A 19,464-nucleotide genomic window follows, 5' to 3' on the forward strand; every position below is an offset into this window, starting at 1 on the left:
GCGCTCACTGGAGCGTATCGTTCGTACCAGCCTGTAATCTACCCCTATATGTAATTGCAATAATGCATGTACCCTAATTTAAGGGACAGTCGGCTTTTAAGTGGTATACAATTTAATTGTTTCTATTTAAGGAAAAATATATATGTTATTCACGATTCTCACTATGTCTATATGACTATTTAGAAAAAATAATTTTCAAGACAACAATTGTTAAAATGTATATTAGTTTGAACTCGTAACAAAAAGAAATGAGAACCGTTTAACGTACAAGAATATAAGTGAAGAATGAATCGTTTTTAATGATAGTTCTGAAACTAAAAACCTGTACAAATTGAATGACCTGGGGTCATTAATCAAATTGATACCGACAACGAATGTAAAGGAATGAACGCACATAAGCAGACCACAGATAAGCAAGATATGTGGATGTATAGACGAAGATGGTGTTTTGTACAAAACATATACTTTTATCTACATATAATAAAAAATTATACCTTTTTACTTCCCATTTTACAGTTCTTACTAGGATATATTTGATATGTACTTATTATATTATATTTACCGTTTACTATTTATTAACGCAAAAGAAAAAAATATGCGAGTAAAATCAGAAAGACAAGACAAGAGGAGTTTGAGATCAAATTCTATAATATACAATATATTTTTCTTATTATTAACTATTAATTAACCACAATATATTAATTAAAGACATTTTTATTGTTTTAATTTTACAGTGCGATGTTAAAATCACAATTAAAGATTAAAATACATGGTAAACAATATTAAATATACCTTTGAGAAACTGCTTTACTTATTAATAATCATCTTTATAATTTATTATTTACCTGCGTAAACAAACTATCTATCTCTGGTTAAGGATTTATTTTAAGTAAATATAATTTTGTGTTGTAACCCAACGTTCCAGTATTGAGCTATGGCCTTCATTAGAATATGCAAAACATTTGGAGCTTTGCCTATCATGCAGGTAATATATGTTATGTCTTCGAGTTTATAAGGATGACTAAGGCACTTAGATAACTTAGAAAGTAATATTTAAATTTTAAGCTATAAAGATTATGATTATTATTTCAAATACGAATATTCAGTGTATTAGAATTAAGTTAAGAGTTCTTGAAACAAATCAGCAGAAACGTCAAAATATATTTTCGTTATAATATAAATTATGTTATAAAGTAAGTATTTATTAATTTTCGAACAATATAAAAGGTCAAAATATAAAAGCGGGTGCCGTACTTTAAGGGCCGGTGATTATCCATCTAGTATAGGCCAATAAAATAAAATTAATAAATCGTAAAGGAACATATGTCGTAACACCTGTCCCTCTACCACGTGTTTGTATTGTCAAACGAAATACAGACAGTTTTCGATTTTTCATTTATAAATTGTCGCATAGGATAGTAATACGGCAGTAGTATGTTTGAATTGGCGCCGCACAAATTATAATATACTATAATCCTTAGAATTATTTTTATGACTGATTATATTTAATTAGAACACTGAACTATTGTAATTTTTTTATGGCAACATCTATGTATCAACTTGTATTTGAAAACTATAAATACTGGTTTCAGCCATTTTGTAGAACATTACTGGAAGTAACGCTGAACATGTAGCATCAAGACTGAAACTGTACCTCATACAAATACGTCGCACCTGACTCAATAACGTCGAGAGTGAAGTACTGGAAACTGTCTTGTATTTAGTTTAACGGTACAAACTCATGGTAAACGTACTGAACAGTGTTACCCCAATGTCTCGGACTGTTTTATTTCATAGTATTACCCTTTTATAAGGGCTAATATTCACTCCAAGAAGAAGAAAAAAATGCAAATGCAAATGCAAAAAGAAATGTACAAAGTGACGTGACAGTTAATGCATACTACGATAGTCATACCTTGATCCACGGAACTACACGGTATTCCTGAATAAATTATATCCCTTGCTTTATTCTGATGTCTAAGCTATATCACTGTAAAGTTCCATCAAAATCCGTCAAGTAGTTTTTTGGTGAAGGAGCAACATACATATACTATTTAAATGAAACTAATATTTTTCGGATAAACTACGCGTGATAAATTTTTGTAAAAACTACATAATCCCGACGTTTCGGTTACTTTTCAGCAACCGTGATCACGGGCAAACATCTCGTCTGTCGTAGTTTATCCGAAAAATATTAGTTTCATTTAAATGAATAAAACTCGCGAAAGTCTTAGATCTCGTAACATATACTATATACACCATACATTCATCGTCCCAAACTCTCCCATTCATAATATTAGTAGGATGACTACAAAATACAAATATATTGGGATAGAAATAAAACGACTTGTTAAATTCCAATATCATATTACGATTACACATAGAAAAATATCAAAAAAAATATTTTGTAATTGGACTTATACAATTACACATTTTATAATAACAGCTGACAGGTGTCAAACGTCAAATACTTACATTGACACTTTCTAAGCGTCACCTATTTAAATTATTCCATCAATGGGACTTTTTTTTCACAATACTTTTAAAAGACTCTAATTATATATAAGAGATTAATATTTTCTAAGAGACTTCACTTACGTTACATATTATATTAGATACGTGTTAATAGCGGCCTCACAGATTATCATCTGAGATTAATTTCTGTGTTATTAATTAAGACAAATCAGTCCATTCTAATTCATGGCTGTGACATTGGAACTATTGGAGAGGTTATTACAGTCTATTTAATATACTAAAAGACATTTTTTCATATCAAATCTTATTATAGGATACAGAACGTTATATATAAGTGGGATAAAGTTCATAATCGTACGACATTCACAGCAGCATCTCCAGAGCCACATCTCTGAGGTATTCCCCGTACCTCTCCTTCAACAGCTATGGTTTGATAGCGTTTATGAACCAATCAGCGGCGTTGATCAGATTGTCCATTTCAACTGGCAGCGAGCTCAGAGCGTGGTTATCATCATACAGCAAAACCCTGACAGGATTTATAAAATTATTAAAAAATATATACTTAGATAATGTATTTGTTCATTTTCCATAGATTTTATCACCCAGACAATATAAACTTTGTGATATCCAACTTTGAATTTTACTAAATCGAATGAAGCCCCGGCTGCTTAGATGGAGAAGAGACTGAAACGTCGCTCGGAGGTCGTTGGTTCAAACCTATCGTTTCTATACTTGCTATATGCATTTGAATTCAGATATCGTATATTACCTGGTAGGAACGCCTTTGGCTTTCAATTTCCTCACAAACTCCAGTCCCTGGTAGTACGGAACCCTTTTGTCTTTGGTGCCGAGCATCACGGCTGTCGGTATGATCACATTGTGTGAGTGTATTATTGGTGATGCGCGATGGAGTAATAGAAGAGTATCTTCAAATTCCTGACCACCTTCTATGTATTCGAAACCGGCCTCGGTCGCGCACCTGGATGGAAATAAATTTTGATTGCTTTTGTATGTGAATGTGCAAATAAGAATATTTTTCAGTATTGTATATAGAAAAATAATTATTGTAGGACTATGACAATTATTGACACAATCATGTTTTTAAATTATGTATAATTTTTTGTGGGGTAGGATATTTTTAAGAAGAAGAAGAATGAATCGACTAGAATTGAGAGACTTAATAAACAAAAAAATCAGATGTACGCTGGTTATATAATTAAAGGCATGCCAATTTAAATACGTCATATAATAGTTATGATTTTATTACCTTTAACCTTAAGGTATCCGCCAATCACCCATAAACAAAGCTAAGTCAATTAAGAATTGTTAGCACAAATCACAGTACGATCATTATTATATTAAACAAGTTTTTACAAGCTGATGCATTCAACTCAGGCGACTCACCCGTCAGGATTATCGGCGTAGCGGAATTTAGTGACAAAATTTATCAATGGATTTCTTAGGACCATAGCTTTGAACTCTCTTGGCATTCTCCCGGCTAGATGACTGGCTATGAAGCCCCCATAGCTGCCGCCATACAGCAGCACCTCGTCTACTTGGTACAGCTCTTTTACGGTTTCGGTTGCGAGGACGCAATCCTTTATGTCGTGGTCGCCGACACGTCCCACCAGACATCGGACATTATTGTCACCAGAGCCGGTCGAACCGCGATAATTTATTCGGACGCACGAAAAACCTATATACGTCATGTCTTAATAATCGCCCGCTAAGGACGGGATGCCAAGTGTCCATTGTGGAAGTAATTTAAGTTAATTCACTATTTGCAGTGTCCTATTATATCACAAAATATATTGTTTAGAGATTTAGATATATTTTCGTCACCATATATATGATTCAGAACGGCTGAATTGGAAAAAAGACTATTCCGGAAAAACGAAGGTTCATAGAAGCGAGCGAACAAAAAAAAAAAACAAAGCGCAAGTATGTAACACCCGGCACGTGTTGTGTAACTCACCAATCAGCGATGTCAGTGGTGTGGATCATTGAAGCGAGGTCTATCACAGGATTCCTCAGCACGGCGGCGTGGTAGAAGTCATAGAACAACCCGCTGAGGTGCGCGACCAGGAACCCGCCGTGAGAACCGCCATACAGCAACAGCTTCTTATCGTTAACTGGGAACATATCTATGGCCTTGTCGGTGGCGAGTTTGCAGTCCAGAACATCAGCTGTCCCTATGCGACTTGGCAAATAGCAGATCGAACCGTTCCCAGTGCCCGCTGAACCGCGGTAGTTTATTAACAACGTAGCGAATCCTGTGAAATTATACAATGGGCTTTGTTTTTTTTTTCCGTTGCTTTGTAGGAATTGTATCTTGGTATTTGGTTGGTGAAAATTTTTGTAAACAGCAATGGACACTTAGCAGGATAGAATACATGTACACATACCGTATATATAATTTACAATCATGATATTATACAATTTTTATTAATGCAAAGCCATAATGTCATCGAGAAATGATAAACAAGTTGCATCATATATTATGTGTTTACCGATGAGGTTGAAGAACGCAGCTTCCAAGGAGTAGGTGTTGGAGAAGGCGGAGTGCGGTCCGCCGTGTGGCCACACCACCAGAGGATATATGCCTTGCTGGTCCGGCCCGAAGTACATCGCCGTGAACTTGGCTATAGTCAAACATGACATCAATGGCTCTTAATAGAACACATACAGATAACTTAACATATTCTCTTGTATAGTGACGGCTACGTTATAGGATAGGTTTAAATTATTCGTAAAATATATATGTTGGGAATATATATATTTATATGTTGGAAATTGCTTGTGACAAAGAACAAGAACTATCTCAATGAAAATATACAAATAGGGAAAGTCAATGAAGGGGAATTCGAAAAAAAAATATTCGGGCACTATTTTGGGACATTTTATGTACAACAGTTTACGCTTCCTTAACCTGGCATCGCTAGTTGTTACGTTAGACTTTTCTACCATATTTACTTAAATACCATATCATTAGTGACACAGTTTACGCTCACAGCAACACTTTATTGATATTGAAAACGATATTTCATATAAGAATGATACTCACAGACTTTGTCATCGTTGTTGTGGTCCAAGTGCATGTACTGTATTTTCCCTTGAGATATTGAACTCGGCAGAGTGTGTGGTTTACTCACCGGCACCCATTCGATGCCAGCCTCGTGACCTGTTGGTGGAAGTCTAGCGACGAACAACTGGAATTTCATTGCCAAGATTATTTTATGAGGTCAAAGGTCACCAAAGTAAACAATTATATGCTCATAATTGTACCACTCCCTTTATGCTACTTAATTGATCTTTGAATATACAAACTAACATGAAAATAGAACACACGTAATTAACGGTTAGGCAGATTGAGGTGAACTCCAAACAAAACTTCTCTGCGAGATTTTTTGCTCGAATGGGCAGTTTTTACCTGTGACGGTGTTCTTAAGTTTGAAAACGTAGCCAGCACTACATCCGACCTCACACACAGCACGGTGGTGGACCCCGGGCCATCCTTCTTGTGCGATATGTCTACCATATTGCCGCTCTCTGTAATAAAGGTATATTAAAACTAACGCGATGTTAAATCCCGTTTTTTAAGATCTACTTAGTTATCATCTAAATATATATTACGTGTAGCGTGAAATAAATTTTGGAAATACGAAAAAATAAAAGATAAACTCAACAAAATTAAAGATAGATTTCGTGCTGAAATTCCTTTAGGAAGTCCGATGAATATTTCTTCCATTCAAAAGGGATAGAAAAGATTAGTGCACAAAGAACATATATTTTCATATCAATTCTCAGCAGGAGCTAATATCAATATATCAGAAACATCAACATACCAACGTGCACTACGTAACTCCTAATTTCGTTTTGCTGTTGCGTACTGAACACTATTCTCTCGTCGTCCGTTTTTAGCCCTTGTTTGTTTTTGACGAAACACATTAAAGGTAGTCCCTGGCAGAAAATTCCGTAGAAGAAATCGTTTGATATCTTCCTCTCGGTCTCGACAAGATCCGTTATGATCGTTGGTTCAACTTCAACATTTTTCATGAGCTCTATCTGTATGATTTTATAAAAAAATATATATATACAAACAAGTATTTTATGTCTGATATTAAAAGAAAACTAAATGATGAGTAACAAAACTCCTGTCAGCGGTGAATATTTTATGAAAGTTAGAGCGATATGTTTAATGTAGTCTCTGATGTTAATCTGCCCTGTGGCGTTGTTTGTATCTCACCTGCTGGTACGTCAGTCCCACGAGCTGGTGACAGGAGTGATGAGGACCCCCAGCATACCTCTGCAGCCACACTACTCTGTGAGGTGACACTCGTGGTGAACGCACTGAGTAAGTCACTTGGCTTAACTTCTCTGCAAAAAGTATTAAAGTTTGGTCTTTTTTCTTCTATAAAGTTAATAACCCAATGTTGTTGCTTATAAATTCTAAAAACTATAACTTACTGAGCACTCCGTCTAGCGTTAGACTGAATACGAAGCTATATCGGTTAGTACAATAGATAAGACCTAGACGTCTAAGTCCAGTCTCCCAGGCCACCCCCACCACACTCTTGCCATCAGGAGCAAACCGTACCTGTGACATAAAAATTACAATGATTTTTAATTCTCTTTAATTAAAAAAACTCTCACAAAAAAGGTACTAAAGTGCCGGCTACCAACTAGTTTATTCTAATCACAAGCTTGTCTCACCTGACCGGGACACCAATCATCTGGCAGATTATCCAATACAGTGAAAGTTTCACTATCAACATCACAGACCACAATGACCCCTTGTATTTTGGATGTCAATTGCTCCCCCCAATCTTCCTTGTACAAATGCTCCTCCCCCTACAAAAAAATCCTTTTACTACTGACATTGTATCAGAAATAATGTCTCATAAAAATAAACATACAGGTACTGTTTTATCATCAGGTGTGCCAGCTGTCGGCTTCCTTTTAATGTAAGGCTCGGATTTCTTAACTTTCTTCTCCGCCACATAGACGATTTTCTTTTCATCGGGAGACCAATCGAGGCATCCGAATTCGGCTAGAAATTAATACATTTTGCGAAATAAAAAAACGGTATAACAAACAATTTATACACGGAAATCTTCGTTACAGAATAAGTAACTTTAGTTATAGATATTTTAAGGTCATGTTATTATTTTTTTATTTATTAATAACTAGCTCAGCAACAGAAGTTGTTCTAGGACAAGTTTTGGCTACAGGCTAGTGTAGACCTCTGTTATTTTTTTAATACAGACTAATGAGGACGTACCAAATATGAGTGTTAAAAATTACTGTCCACGAGATATAACAAATATCCACTATAAGCCAAGAAATATATTGTCTACAAGCCATAAAATGTACCTCCAAGCTATAAAAAAATACCTAGTTAAGACATAAAATGCCATAATTTGTTTTTCCAAGGTCATTTCTATTAGATATCAAATGTAATTGATGTCTCCTAGGAATTGAAAGCAAATTGTAGCCACCTATGAACACCCATGTACATCCCGGGGGGATTTCAATGCCTTATGTAACTCATTAATCCAAACACACTATAAATATGAACTCATTTAATGAGATCTAAGACTTTCGCGAGTTTTATTCATTTAAATGAAACTAATATTTTTCAGATATAATACGCGTGCTTTATTTTTTGTTAAAATTAGATACTCCCGATGTTTCGGTTACTTATCAGCAACCGTGATCACGGGCAGACGAGATGTCAATGTCTGTTGCAAACGAGATGAGACAAGGCATTTGATTGAAAAAATATCTAAATTGATTAAAAACGGAACAAATCAAGGATTTACTTAAGAATATCTTTATAAAACTATTCAAAAACTCACAGTCTGCATAGACATCTCCATGTATGTCAAGTGCGGTGAGGTCGATGGAACGGCTAAGACAATTCATTGACCAAATTTCCAAAAAGAACTTCTTTTTGCTATCCTTTTCATCCTTTTCCTCGGATATAACAGCTTTGTAAGTCTCATTCGGTGAATATGCAACTAGCAACCTTGAGAAAAAATTGTTTAAAAGGTTATAATTATCACACAGTAAGAGAATGTATATATTGATTAATGACATAGTGGATTCAGATTAAAAACATCACTCACTCATTACTAACATCCACACCAAAGTAACTTTCATTGGTGACATCTAAGTTCTTATCCAAAAAATATTCAATCTGATATCTTGTGTTTTTGCCTTTGTCAATGTTACGTACCGACCACTTCGATATAATCCTATTACCATTACTATTTAATGTTCCCCCTACTACGGATGGGATTTTGCTAAGAGTCTTATAGGCTTTAATCACACTTTCCATCTGAAAATTTATTATTTTGCACATCAAAAGTATTTAGGCATAAATTTTCTGCAAGAAAACTTTTACATTCTCTTTAAATACTTAACAAACTTACATGTGAGCCCATTCTCCACACATCCCCCATCTTATCCTACAAGGAAGCATAATAATAGTTCATTATTGGATAAAAAATAAATTATATTGTATTTATAACCAAAGCAAATCAAAATACAATTCTTATTCTCATACAATTCTTGCATCTCTATCCAGCAGATACACGTATCAAAATAGCTATTAATTAGAACAGTGATGATGTACTAAAAAGAAATTAATTTTTCAAATGATATATTCTGATATAAAATATTCTGACTTTATATTGTATATTGTAATTTTTTTTATCTATTTATCAACGAAGCTTTCCCATTATTATTATTCAAATTACAAATTTGCAAAGCATACAGTAATATGTTACATAGTACACAATAACATTTCACACAAAGTAAAAGATATTTATGATTTTTTTCTATTTTTAAATTTATGAATATATTAACCTTAATAATAAAAAATTTTGTGAATATCTACAAATAATATTTTTTCGTTATTTTCATATTAGTAGGAAAAATAATTTATATTTCGAAAACATAACCACAGGCATACAGTGAAATATATATCTACTGGTTATTACAATGAAAAAGAAAAAATATAGAAATGTAGAACAAAGAAGGTTTGATAAGTAATTAAGACTGTTAATATACAGACTTTATGGCAATGTTAATATTACCGCAAACATTACGACGATACTTATTTGATCTATTTCAAAGTCAACAATGTGCAATATCTTATATCTGAACGATTAAACTGCATATTTTCATAAAACTAAAAAAGGTTTTATATGTAGTTTCAGCGAAAGTGTAGAATTTTTAAATGCAACTATAATGTTTATCCAGTTACCTTCTTTGCAGTTTATTCAAAACACAACAAATTTTATAAAAACTTCTTTAGTTGATGTTTATTTTCAAACACCTACATACACCCCCCGATCAGGTTTATTACAGACTGAAAGTTATGAAAATTTTTGATAAGAGAATAAAGAAAGTCATTGCTCCGTTTTGAAATCTCTAATTGTCAACAGTTGATATTTGACATTTGAATTAAAAGGCTAAACGTTTTACTTATTTTATTTTTGAACTTATAGCTTAGAAAAAAATAAACTTTTTTCGTACTTTTTTTAAATAATACGTCCAGGATTTTTCAGAGATAATTTTTTTTTGGTTTATTTTCCACCCTGTCTGGCACCCTAGTTTAATCCATTTACTCTTCTTCCTTACAGTGAAAATATAAAAGATGTTGTGAGAATCTTTAAAATTTAGTTGAAAAAAAAAACTCCCGAATTCTGTTAATCTTTTGTTTAGTTCTTAGTTTTATAATGAAAATGGGGGTAGTGCGGAGTTTCACACTATGCGTAGATGGTGTATACCATTGTGAAGATTTAACTCCGTTCTTGGTAAACGTTATTGGTGATGGTGATATATAAAGTCTCAGTGACGATAATTCGATATATAGTATTCGAGCACGTACAGATGTGATTATAATATTTAAGGCCGCAAGTATATTCGGTATCAGAATTTGATCGACAATATACCACATTTGATAATTAATTAATTATTAATAAATTGTTTTCTTACACCTATTTACCTCTGGTATACTTAACAAAGCGTACAGTTTATTTTTTGTCCCTTCTTATTTGGAACAAGTACATATTAATTAGTAAAACTATTTTTGGAACATATAAAGTTTAACCTATATTTTCACATACAAATCACTAACATCAGAATTCCTGAAATAGTGATAAAAAAAGTAGTTTCAAAAAAATAAAAATACTAAAACGTATATCCGAAAACCTTAGTTTTATTTGAATGAAGAATGGCGAAAATCTTAGATATCAAAAAATGTTCTGTTCAGTTTCTCTGGATTAATTAATGACTGACGGAACACCATTAGGAATATTGGCAAGAATATTCCTTTATACATAGTAATGTTTGTCCAAAAAAGTGTGTCCTCCATTATATTTGGTTCAGTTGATAAAAATAAACCTTCCTTTTAATATTCGAAACATAATAATAACAGTGGTAATAGTGATTAGTGAACCTAGTAATTAAGCTATCATTATTATATATACAAAGAATTTATACATTATGGTAATTCGCAGCTACGGGACTTATGATTGTCCTAACTTTAAAAACCCAAAAAGACAGAGCATGTAGTGAAATAAAATTACTTTGTCGTACATATGGCGGTAAATTTTGCGTTGAGGAGTAATTGCATAATAGAAGCCTAATTTTTGCATTTGTCATTCCTAGCTTAGTCGTATGGTTTGGGACATTTATAAAAATATAATTATTTTTGGAATTTTAATGAATTTAAAATAAGAAATTTATTGATTGTAAAATCTTCTTCGGTATATAATTTAATTAAAACATAATTTAATACAGACCAAACATTGTTTGAATTGAAAGGGTACAATTATCTACTAGTGTCAATGGTGTTGACAGTTAGACAGTTAGACAGTATACAGCGCTCTTTGACTGTTGACATTTGACAAAGTTTGTAAGTACAAACTACAAAGTTGAAAGTTGAAATACGCGCGTTTGAAAATATTGTAACTTAGAAATTTTTAACACAGTGATCGCAAAGTACGTTTTGTAACAAAATCACTCGAATTATATGTACATTATTACTTATTTAAGTTACTAATCAAGTTAAAATGTATAGTCAACTAAAAGTTCGGAGCTGTTAACACCATAACAACTTAAATACATCTTAATCAATATAACATTAACATTGAATTAACAAACATTTTTTATTTTCAGAAAATGAACCCCACCGTTCTAATTGAAAGAATAAAAATATTGGAATGCCTTAAATGCAATTACGCTTTCGATAACAAAATTGAATATTTGAAACATATTTTAATTCATGTAAGTATTTAGTAAAATGTAAATTGTCCATGATAATTGAGTTAATTGTTGAATACTTTGTAATTTACTATTATTTCAGCTGAGTAGTATTTGTTATGTAAAGTTAAAAAGGGAGAAAATATTCAAGTGTGCCAAATGCCTTAGAGTGTTTATATGTGAACATGATTACGCCCTCCACAAACTGATTCATGTGAAAGAAGAAGTCAGGTACAGTATATACATATGTTGAAATACATTCATTGAACAATAACAGATTTGATGGCATCAGATGGAGAGTGTTAGTTTTTCCAAAATTACTCAACAAGGAACATAAAAGATCACATTCTATACTTACTATGTCATTTGTAAATATTAATTAGTTTAAATTTTTCAATGTAATTTTTCTTGGGAATATTATTAATTTATCAAATTTAATTCTATGGCAGCTGTATCTATTTAGATTTCATACATTCATGATAAATATTTTCTAGGTCACAACAAAAGGCAGATTTAGTGTACAATCCAAGATACATTAAGAGGTTTAAGTGCGAGGAATGCGGCTTAAAGTTTGTCGAGAGAAGCACATTGGAAGCTCATAAAATTTTACATGAACCGTTCCAACACATTTGCTTCTGCGGCATCGGTTATTACAAACAAATTGATCTGACAGCTCATAAAAATCTCGTTCATCCAGAATATAAAGAAATCGAGACAAACAATAACAACATTGAAGATAAAAGCAAAATGGTGACTAAAAGGAAGATACAGTTGAAATTGTCTAGACATTACAATTGTAAGCATTGCACGGAAAGTTTTATGGGTAAAGAATCTTATAACGAACATCTCAAAACTCATATCGAAATACCATATGAGTGTGCCACTTGCTATGAAAGATTTGACACACAACAGCTGCTACATTTGCACACGGGCTTGCACACACTCTCATGCAATTTGTGCAACAAGACATTCAATAGCAGGCACAGCACATATTTGCACATAAACGGCCACACTTCAGAATTCAAATGTGATGTATGCCACAAGAATTTCAGAAGCAAGTATTTCTTGGACATACATATAAAAATACACCAAGGCGTTTTAAATTTCAAATGCACTTACTGTGGTAAAGAATGCTATAATAAAAGTGCTAAAACCTTGCATGAGAGGACCCATACGAAGGAGAAGCCATTTGTTTGTAGGTATTGCAATAAACCGTTTGGTGATCCATCGTCCTTGCTACGACACAAACGTATACATACCGGTGATAAAATCTACAAGTGTAATAAATGTCCGAGAGCCTTCACAGACATAAGCGGACTAAGAGGTCATCAACCTTCACATTCTAGTGTAAGGTACAAATGCGAAATTTGTGAGAAATCTTTAAAATCCAAACATAATTTAAAAAATCATTTCCTAACTGTGCATAGCCGTTTAAGGAAATATGAATGCCATTACTGCGGTAAGAGATTTATATTGAAAACATATTTGTCTTCTCATATACCGCGTATGCACAAAAACCTCTTCCAATAATTATATATATACATATATTAACTGATCTCAATGTAAATATTGCATTTAGTGAAATTAAATAAAAGACTTAATTTTTACCTTGTAAAAAGGTCTGTTGGCCCTTTGTATGTTTACCTAATAAGAGAGATTTATAATTTTATAACTAACTATAGTAAAATGTATTTGAATAAAAAATTTACATATACATATTTTGTTTAACAACATTTATAAATTATTTTCTTTAAAAGCTCCACACAAGTAATTTTCCAGATAACTCATAGCTTTGTCTTGAAAATATTTACATATAATTTGAATAGATTTTTTTTATACTTTCTGTATAAAATGGGGAAAACATATCAAAATGACTTGAATATCCATCTGCAAATAAAATTAAGTAATCATATATATTATTAAAAACTTTCCGTTCCGAATTCCAGGTTTATTTTTAAATTTCTAGATATTTGTTATCACAGATTATATTAATTAATTTATTATTATACAGAATAAATGTGATTAATTTGATTAATGAGGCTGTTGTTATGAAATAAGGAAAAAAAAATGAAATATAAATTATATAATTTTTTAACTGCACAGTATTTTATTGAATATTACACCTCACTATATTTTAAAAATATTGACCACCTCACACTACATTTGAATTAAATATCCTAAAGCCCTACTGAAAAAAAGTAAATTTTTTATAAAAAAAATAATACACGACCTCGATAACGTTATAAGATTTATATCTTAAGCTAAAGACGATTTAGTTATTAAAAAAAAAACTAAAAACGTACTTAGCTATATACGACTGACAATGATTTGACTTCATACTTTGTTAATATAATAAAAGTTTTATTATACGATCAATATAAATATTATCTAGCACACTTTCTGTCGAGAAAAATAAATTTTAAATAAGCATTAATTATAAATTATTTCCTATTACATTGGTCAGTATCTTCAAGACGATAGAATTGTAAATCAATATAAGTAAAATTTACGACATGCCCACAATTAATTGTGTTATGTTCGGACTCATCGTTGTTATTCCAAAAACAAAAACGATTTGGTTATTCGTTTGTTTTAAATGTAAATACAAATGAAATATACTTTCGTACATATAATACAAGAGGTTTATGAATTATAATTAAAAGTTTTTATACATTTCTTAAAGCCCAAGTGATGAGTGGTTAAATGAGAGTAAAATTTCAAGATTGGGCATTAAGATACACTTATGAGACCCATATTTTAAAACATATAAGGTTTAAATTTCAATGACGTTTAAAAGTAATTGATTCCTCCATTTTTTATATCGATTAAATATAAGTGGAAATTTTAATAACGTAATCTGAGAGAAAAAAGTGATACTACAATGGCATTCGTATAGATTCTTTAATGGAATTATATATTTTAGTACAATTTTAATGAATCGAACATAGATAGGTATCAGTGTACGCCAAAAACAGTAACCCCAATATACATAAGCCCCTAGCAACTAAGCCTAATATATTTTATCGTAAATAAGCACTGCGTCGCCTTGCCGCGCCGGTCAATACGCGCGGCGCGCGCGTACCGTGCGCCGCGCGCGTCACACGCCACACACGCCCTGATATCGACGGGCCGTTTTTCTTTAGTTGTAACTAGTTCGTAATTTTTACAATTAATCTATTCAATATTTACTATTTATTATTTAGAATTTTAATTAAAGTGCTTCCGAAGTATAGATAAAATAAAATTGTGTATAACAAAAACTAAATACATTTGACATTATATTGTAAAGCGTGTTTTACACTGAATTTAAAAACATTTAAATATATTTTCACTGATATATTTTTTACAAGTTTGTAAAGTGGTATCTTTAAGTAACGTAAAATGAATGAAATAGATCTAATAAAAGAAGTTGAAAGACGTCCGATATTGTACGATAAGTCAGTGAGTGGTTTTAATAAAACTAAACTAAGGGATGACGCTTGGAAAGAGGTGCAAGAGGCTCTTAATGTGTCAGGTACGTGTATACAAAGACTTAGTTACATTTTTTATTACATGTCAACTATTTTTAAGCTCTGTATTCCATATTATAAGGAATGTTATATTCAGAAAAGAGTTTCGAGTGCTAACTTCAATAACGAATGATTTTATGTTATTTTAATTACAAATGATGTTATTTCTACAATAAAACTTTTTCTTCATTCTTAAAAATTCAATATAATTGTACATTTTATTTGACAATTTCACGATTTTATTGAGTAGAATAAAATGAAAGAAAAATAACTCGATGCGTACAAGGAAATTTTAAATTCGGGACGATTAAATTATAAGCCCTATTATAACTGAAACGCCAAAAAATTCAAGAAAGTTTTATCATACAAAATATTATGTAAATTCAGGTTTATATTTTCTTTAGAACAATTCGATCGTCTTGTTTGTCGAAAATATTTATTTATTTAGAAGAGAAATAAGGATATCACTGTAATACATCCCTTTTGTGATGCTGTTTGTAATATTTATTTCACGGCGATTTAAAAAACAATGTCTTTTTCCAATAAAGAGGCATGATTTTTCACAATTGTAATCACAGAAGCGGAATGCAAGAAGCGTTGGCGTTCTCTGAGAGATTCGTTTATTAAATTGCAAAGGACCCACGGCGGCAAAACGCGCTGGCCTTATTTACACGCCATGAGGTTTCTGTTACCTCACGTCGAACCAAAGAATGATACACAGTAAGTTATTGCACTGCAATTTCGTTTGTTCTCTACTTCCTAAACCGTTACTTCTTCGATATTTTTAATATTACTCAAGTAATAAAATATAAATTAGTTAATTATATTTAAATTTTAAATAATCAACTGTAACATATAGTGAGATGAAATAAAAAATGCAAAAATTAACGGATGCATAAAGTCTGAAAAGTTCTGTTTCTGTCCCAATCAGAGGTGTATGAAAATTTCGACCCTCTTATCATTTAAATTCTGTAAAAAACAATGTTATAAATTTTAACACTATTTTTATAATTACGAAAATTTGCTTTATGATTAGTCGTAAATAAATTATTAGTTAATAAATATTTTTATTTTATTTTTAAATATCTCAAAATTCAGAACAAAACGAGAAACTTCGGATTCGGAACCGGAAGAAGAAATACGTCACCGTCCTGGTCATTCACTGCCCGATCTATCGTATCAGGACTCGCGTCCGCTGGAGGAGGACGAAGACTCCCAACCGGCGAAGAAGATGAGGCTCAACTCTACAGAGGAAGAACCGTGTCATTGCAACAGGACAGATCCCGACGAGCTATTCCTATTAAGCTGTGCTCCTACATTAAAACGGCTAAATTCTAAACAGAACGCTGTAGCGAGACTGAAAATACAACAAGTCTTATACGAAGCGGAGTTCGGAAGTCAAATGGAGCTACCCTACGTGACACCCGCCAGCGACTGCGGCTACGAGAACACTGACAACTCCGCCGAATAATTCGCTTTATAATGACGTCCATATTTAAAATGGTGTACAAGCAACAGCTGACATCTTAGATTATTGACCAATATTATTATTATGAAGTTACCTGTCAGTTTAAATGATAATTTTAATTTTAGTTAAATATTAAAGTAATAAGACCATTAAGGGTACAAAATAAGTGAATTAATAATAGTAATAATGAGTAAATGTCGTACCAGGGGTTCCAAGTTCATCGTGTACCGAAACACCGAATATATTAACTTTATTTGATAGACCTTAGACAGTATTAATTCACAAAGCCGACTACACATTACAATTCTATATTATTTATTACGTTACAGTGACGTTTGTTTCATTTATAAAAATAGTTTTGTCCATTTACAAAATTTCCTAAGACTAAAGCTTCCACACATTTTGGATGTAGAATAAATTGTAAGAATTTAAATAAATAGTTTTTATGTCAATCTTACACTTATTAAATTGAAAAGTTTCTTTACTCTTAGTTGGCAGTTACTCTTATTTGATAGTTTTTTGAAGAAAGTAAATTCGATATAACAAGCCATTACCCAATTAAGTTTATAGGTTAAATAATAATAATAATATTTAACCACGTCACATTTTTTTTTAATTTATTATTGATAAGAAAATATTCGATAGGAATATATGCATTTTTTGCAATCAGCGCCATCTATCGATGAATAAGTTGAATGCGATAAATGCACCGATATAATTGATTTTAACCCGTGTGGCGCTGCGAAGATAATACTTAGATACATTACCATGAAATTAAATATTGTTTCTTGCAAATAAAGGAACGTAAAGATTAAAACTAAAGTACTGTCTCCTATTACATTATAGTATTTAAATTTAAATAGTAATTTTCGTTACATTTTAAATATTTAATACCAGTTTTTAGTACAATATTGTAAGATAATATAATTTATAATTAAAAATCTATTGATTATTTCGTGTTTCAGTAATGCTCTGTGTTTGATGTTATTTTATGTAGTCGTACTTAAGTTCAGAATTTAAATAACCATATATTTGTTTACTATTTTCTAAATATTTCAGCACTTTTTAAAAACTGAATTCTGTTTTTTTTTTTTTTGGTGACTTTAAAACCTCTTTGGCGTTTTTGAACGAACAAAGAAAATTATTAATAAAAAGACAACTCCCATAACCTGCATCTGTCATAGTGAGTTATGATTTATACAATGTTACTTTGTTGACGTAATTCCATTGTATTACTTTCTCTGTACAAAGGGTTAATACAACTTTCTAATGTTTTGTTGTGGTAATTTTTTAACCTAGCCCTTTTGGTTATAATAATAGACCGTGCTATTTTAAACCTTAACTAATTCTAATAAAACTTAGTATGTTATGGCGATGCAATAAGAATTTATGTAATGTTCACACTCACATATCAATTATACAATTGATTGTAATTAAATAATTAAAATGTGAATATTTTTTTATCGTCATAATTTTTTCTTTTTTCCTTCTGTTTTGTTAATAAAAATCTTAAACACTCTACTGTAATATTTTAACGAATTCTTAACTAAGAAAACAAAATTCTTGGTGCGATTTTGTCCTATTAACAAATATTTTTTTTATTATATTGGAATGTTTCGCTCCGTGGAACATTGCGGTAAATACTTTTTTATCGAAATCTGTATTTCATGTACATACATAACAAAAAGTTGTCTAAATACCTATTGTGTTCCTACCAAACAACAGCTGTTACTTGCTGTCATAGCCCTAATGGCTATGACAGCTTCTTCGGGAGGGGCCACGCTTATTGTGACTTAATATAAGTAGCATGGAAAGACTTATTATGAAGGTGTTTGTTGAATTAAGGTTTTATTTAAAAAAATACAGACGAATTGAGAATCCCCTCCATATTCGAGTCAGTCGATAAAAGAATGTAGGTAAATATTTAGAATCTGAATACACGAATACTCTTTATTAATTGAGTTCCTGTGATCAAGATATTTAACAGTTTTAAGATATGGTTGGAAAAAAATTGAGCATTTTTCCAAAGAACCGTTCTCAAGAAAGTAGCATAATATTATAATTTTGTATGAAAAGTTTAATTCAATGTAATTTTTCAAAAAAATATATAGGTTTTATTGTTTAAAACAGCACCTCAGATGGTTTTTATTATTATACGGACAACATGAAATCCTAGTTCACTGTAGGCTGCGTCCTTACAAAATCTTAATGGTTATAAATCGTATATAACTAAGGGATTTTCGATAGTGAGAACTTGCAGGCATTGTATGAAATAAAGAATTTTATACTTTCATAGAGGATCAGGGTTACCAACACTCCAAGGGGCGAGGCAATTAATTAAATGTCCTGATATGATTTAAAGTCATGCCTTCAATCAATCAAAATCAATAATATTGACAATGCTACATCCTCTACGAGGTTTTCAGGCAACTTCATCATTTCACAACACTTCTTTTCTGTCACCTCATACTAAGTATAGTTAAGTATCTCATTAAACATTGATAACAATTTCTAACAAAGGGACAATAATAAAGTTTTTTTAAGTATGTCAGCGGCACACTACTGTATTCATAGTTCAAGTTCGCCTCGTCAATCGTTAATATTTTCTCATTCAATAAGACATGTTATTTTTTGGATTTCTGAAAGAAAAACTTAAGAGTTAAGACTCTCCCTAGACCGTAGGTAGCACGATAGGACTCGCGAGTATTAATTTACACTAAGCATATTGTTCGGTCATAA

At 31.6% G+C, this 19,464-nt stretch overlaps 3 protein-coding genes across 6 annotated transcripts; 2 read left to right on the forward strand and 1 right to left on the reverse strand.

Annotated features, from left to right (window-relative positions):
- Nucleotides 1-2,347: 2,347 nt before the first annotated feature.
- LOC116773176 (acylamino-acid-releasing enzyme-like) lies at nucleotides 2,348-9,911 on the reverse strand. Of its 3 annotated transcripts, none has more exons than XM_061521287.1 (16): nucleotides 9,746-9,909; nucleotides 9,576-9,639; nucleotides 8,910-8,945; nucleotides 8,604-8,815; nucleotides 8,334-8,503; nucleotides 7,392-7,525; nucleotides 7,189-7,326; nucleotides 6,943-7,072; nucleotides 6,722-6,852; nucleotides 6,321-6,540; nucleotides 5,906-6,024; nucleotides 5,540-5,684; nucleotides 4,986-5,117; nucleotides 4,451-4,748; nucleotides 3,245-3,454; nucleotides 2,348-3,001 (listed from the first exon to the last, which is right to left on the reverse strand). In XM_061521287.1, the coding sequence occupies exons 2-16, from the start codon at nucleotides 9,582-9,584 to the stop codon at nucleotides 2,899-2,901; spliced, it is 2,187 nt and encodes a 728-aa protein (XP_061377271.1). In that variant the 5' UTR covers nucleotides 9,585-9,639; nucleotides 9,746-9,909; the 3' UTR covers nucleotides 2,348-2,898. The 3 variants fall into 3 exon arrangements, 2 of the variants coding, with proteins under 2 accessions (XP_061377271.1, XP_061377272.1); XR_009752607.1 differs by lacking the exon at nucleotides 2,348-3,001 and adding an exon at nucleotides 3,880-4,171 and having other exon boundaries at nucleotides 3,316-3,454; nucleotides 9,746-9,911; XM_061521288.1 differs by lacking the exon at nucleotides 9,576-9,639 and having other exon boundaries at nucleotides 9,746-9,908.
- Nucleotides 9,912-11,367: 1,456 nt separating this feature from the next.
- Nucleotides 11,368-13,412, forward strand: LOC116776550 (zinc finger protein 501-like). 2 transcript variants are annotated; one of them, XM_032669755.2, is made up of 4 exons: nucleotides 11,368-11,487; nucleotides 11,665-11,772; nucleotides 11,852-11,979; nucleotides 12,243-13,412. In XM_032669755.2, the coding sequence occupies exons 2-4, from the start codon at nucleotides 11,668-11,670 to the stop codon at nucleotides 13,276-13,278; spliced, it is 1,269 nt and encodes a 422-aa protein (XP_032525646.2). In that variant the 5' UTR covers nucleotides 11,368-11,487; nucleotides 11,665-11,667; the 3' UTR covers nucleotides 13,279-13,412. The 2 variants fall into 2 exon arrangements, with proteins under 2 accessions (XP_032525646.2, XP_061377246.1); XM_061521262.1 differs by having other exon boundaries at nucleotides 11,410-11,772.
- A 1,436-nt stretch (nucleotides 13,413-14,848) lies between these two features.
- On the forward strand, nucleotides 14,849-18,127 carry LOC116776237 (uncharacterized). Its single transcript, XM_032669385.2, has 3 exons — nucleotides 14,849-15,262; nucleotides 15,836-15,977; nucleotides 16,356-18,127. Exons 1-3 carry the CDS (start codon nucleotides 15,130-15,132, stop codon nucleotides 16,726-16,728), a joined length of 648 nt encoding a protein of 215 aa, XP_032525276.1. The 5' UTR covers nucleotides 14,849-15,129; the 3' UTR covers nucleotides 16,729-18,127.
- The last annotated feature ends 1,337 nt before the right edge of the window (nucleotides 18,128-19,464 follow it).

The sequence above is a fragment of the Danaus plexippus genome, chromosome 8 (assembly GCF_018135715.1).
Source record: "Danaus plexippus chromosome 8, MEX_DaPlex, whole genome shotgun sequence".
In the NCBI taxonomy this organism is placed as follows: Eukaryota; Metazoa; Arthropoda; class Insecta; order Lepidoptera; family Nymphalidae; genus Danaus; species Danaus plexippus.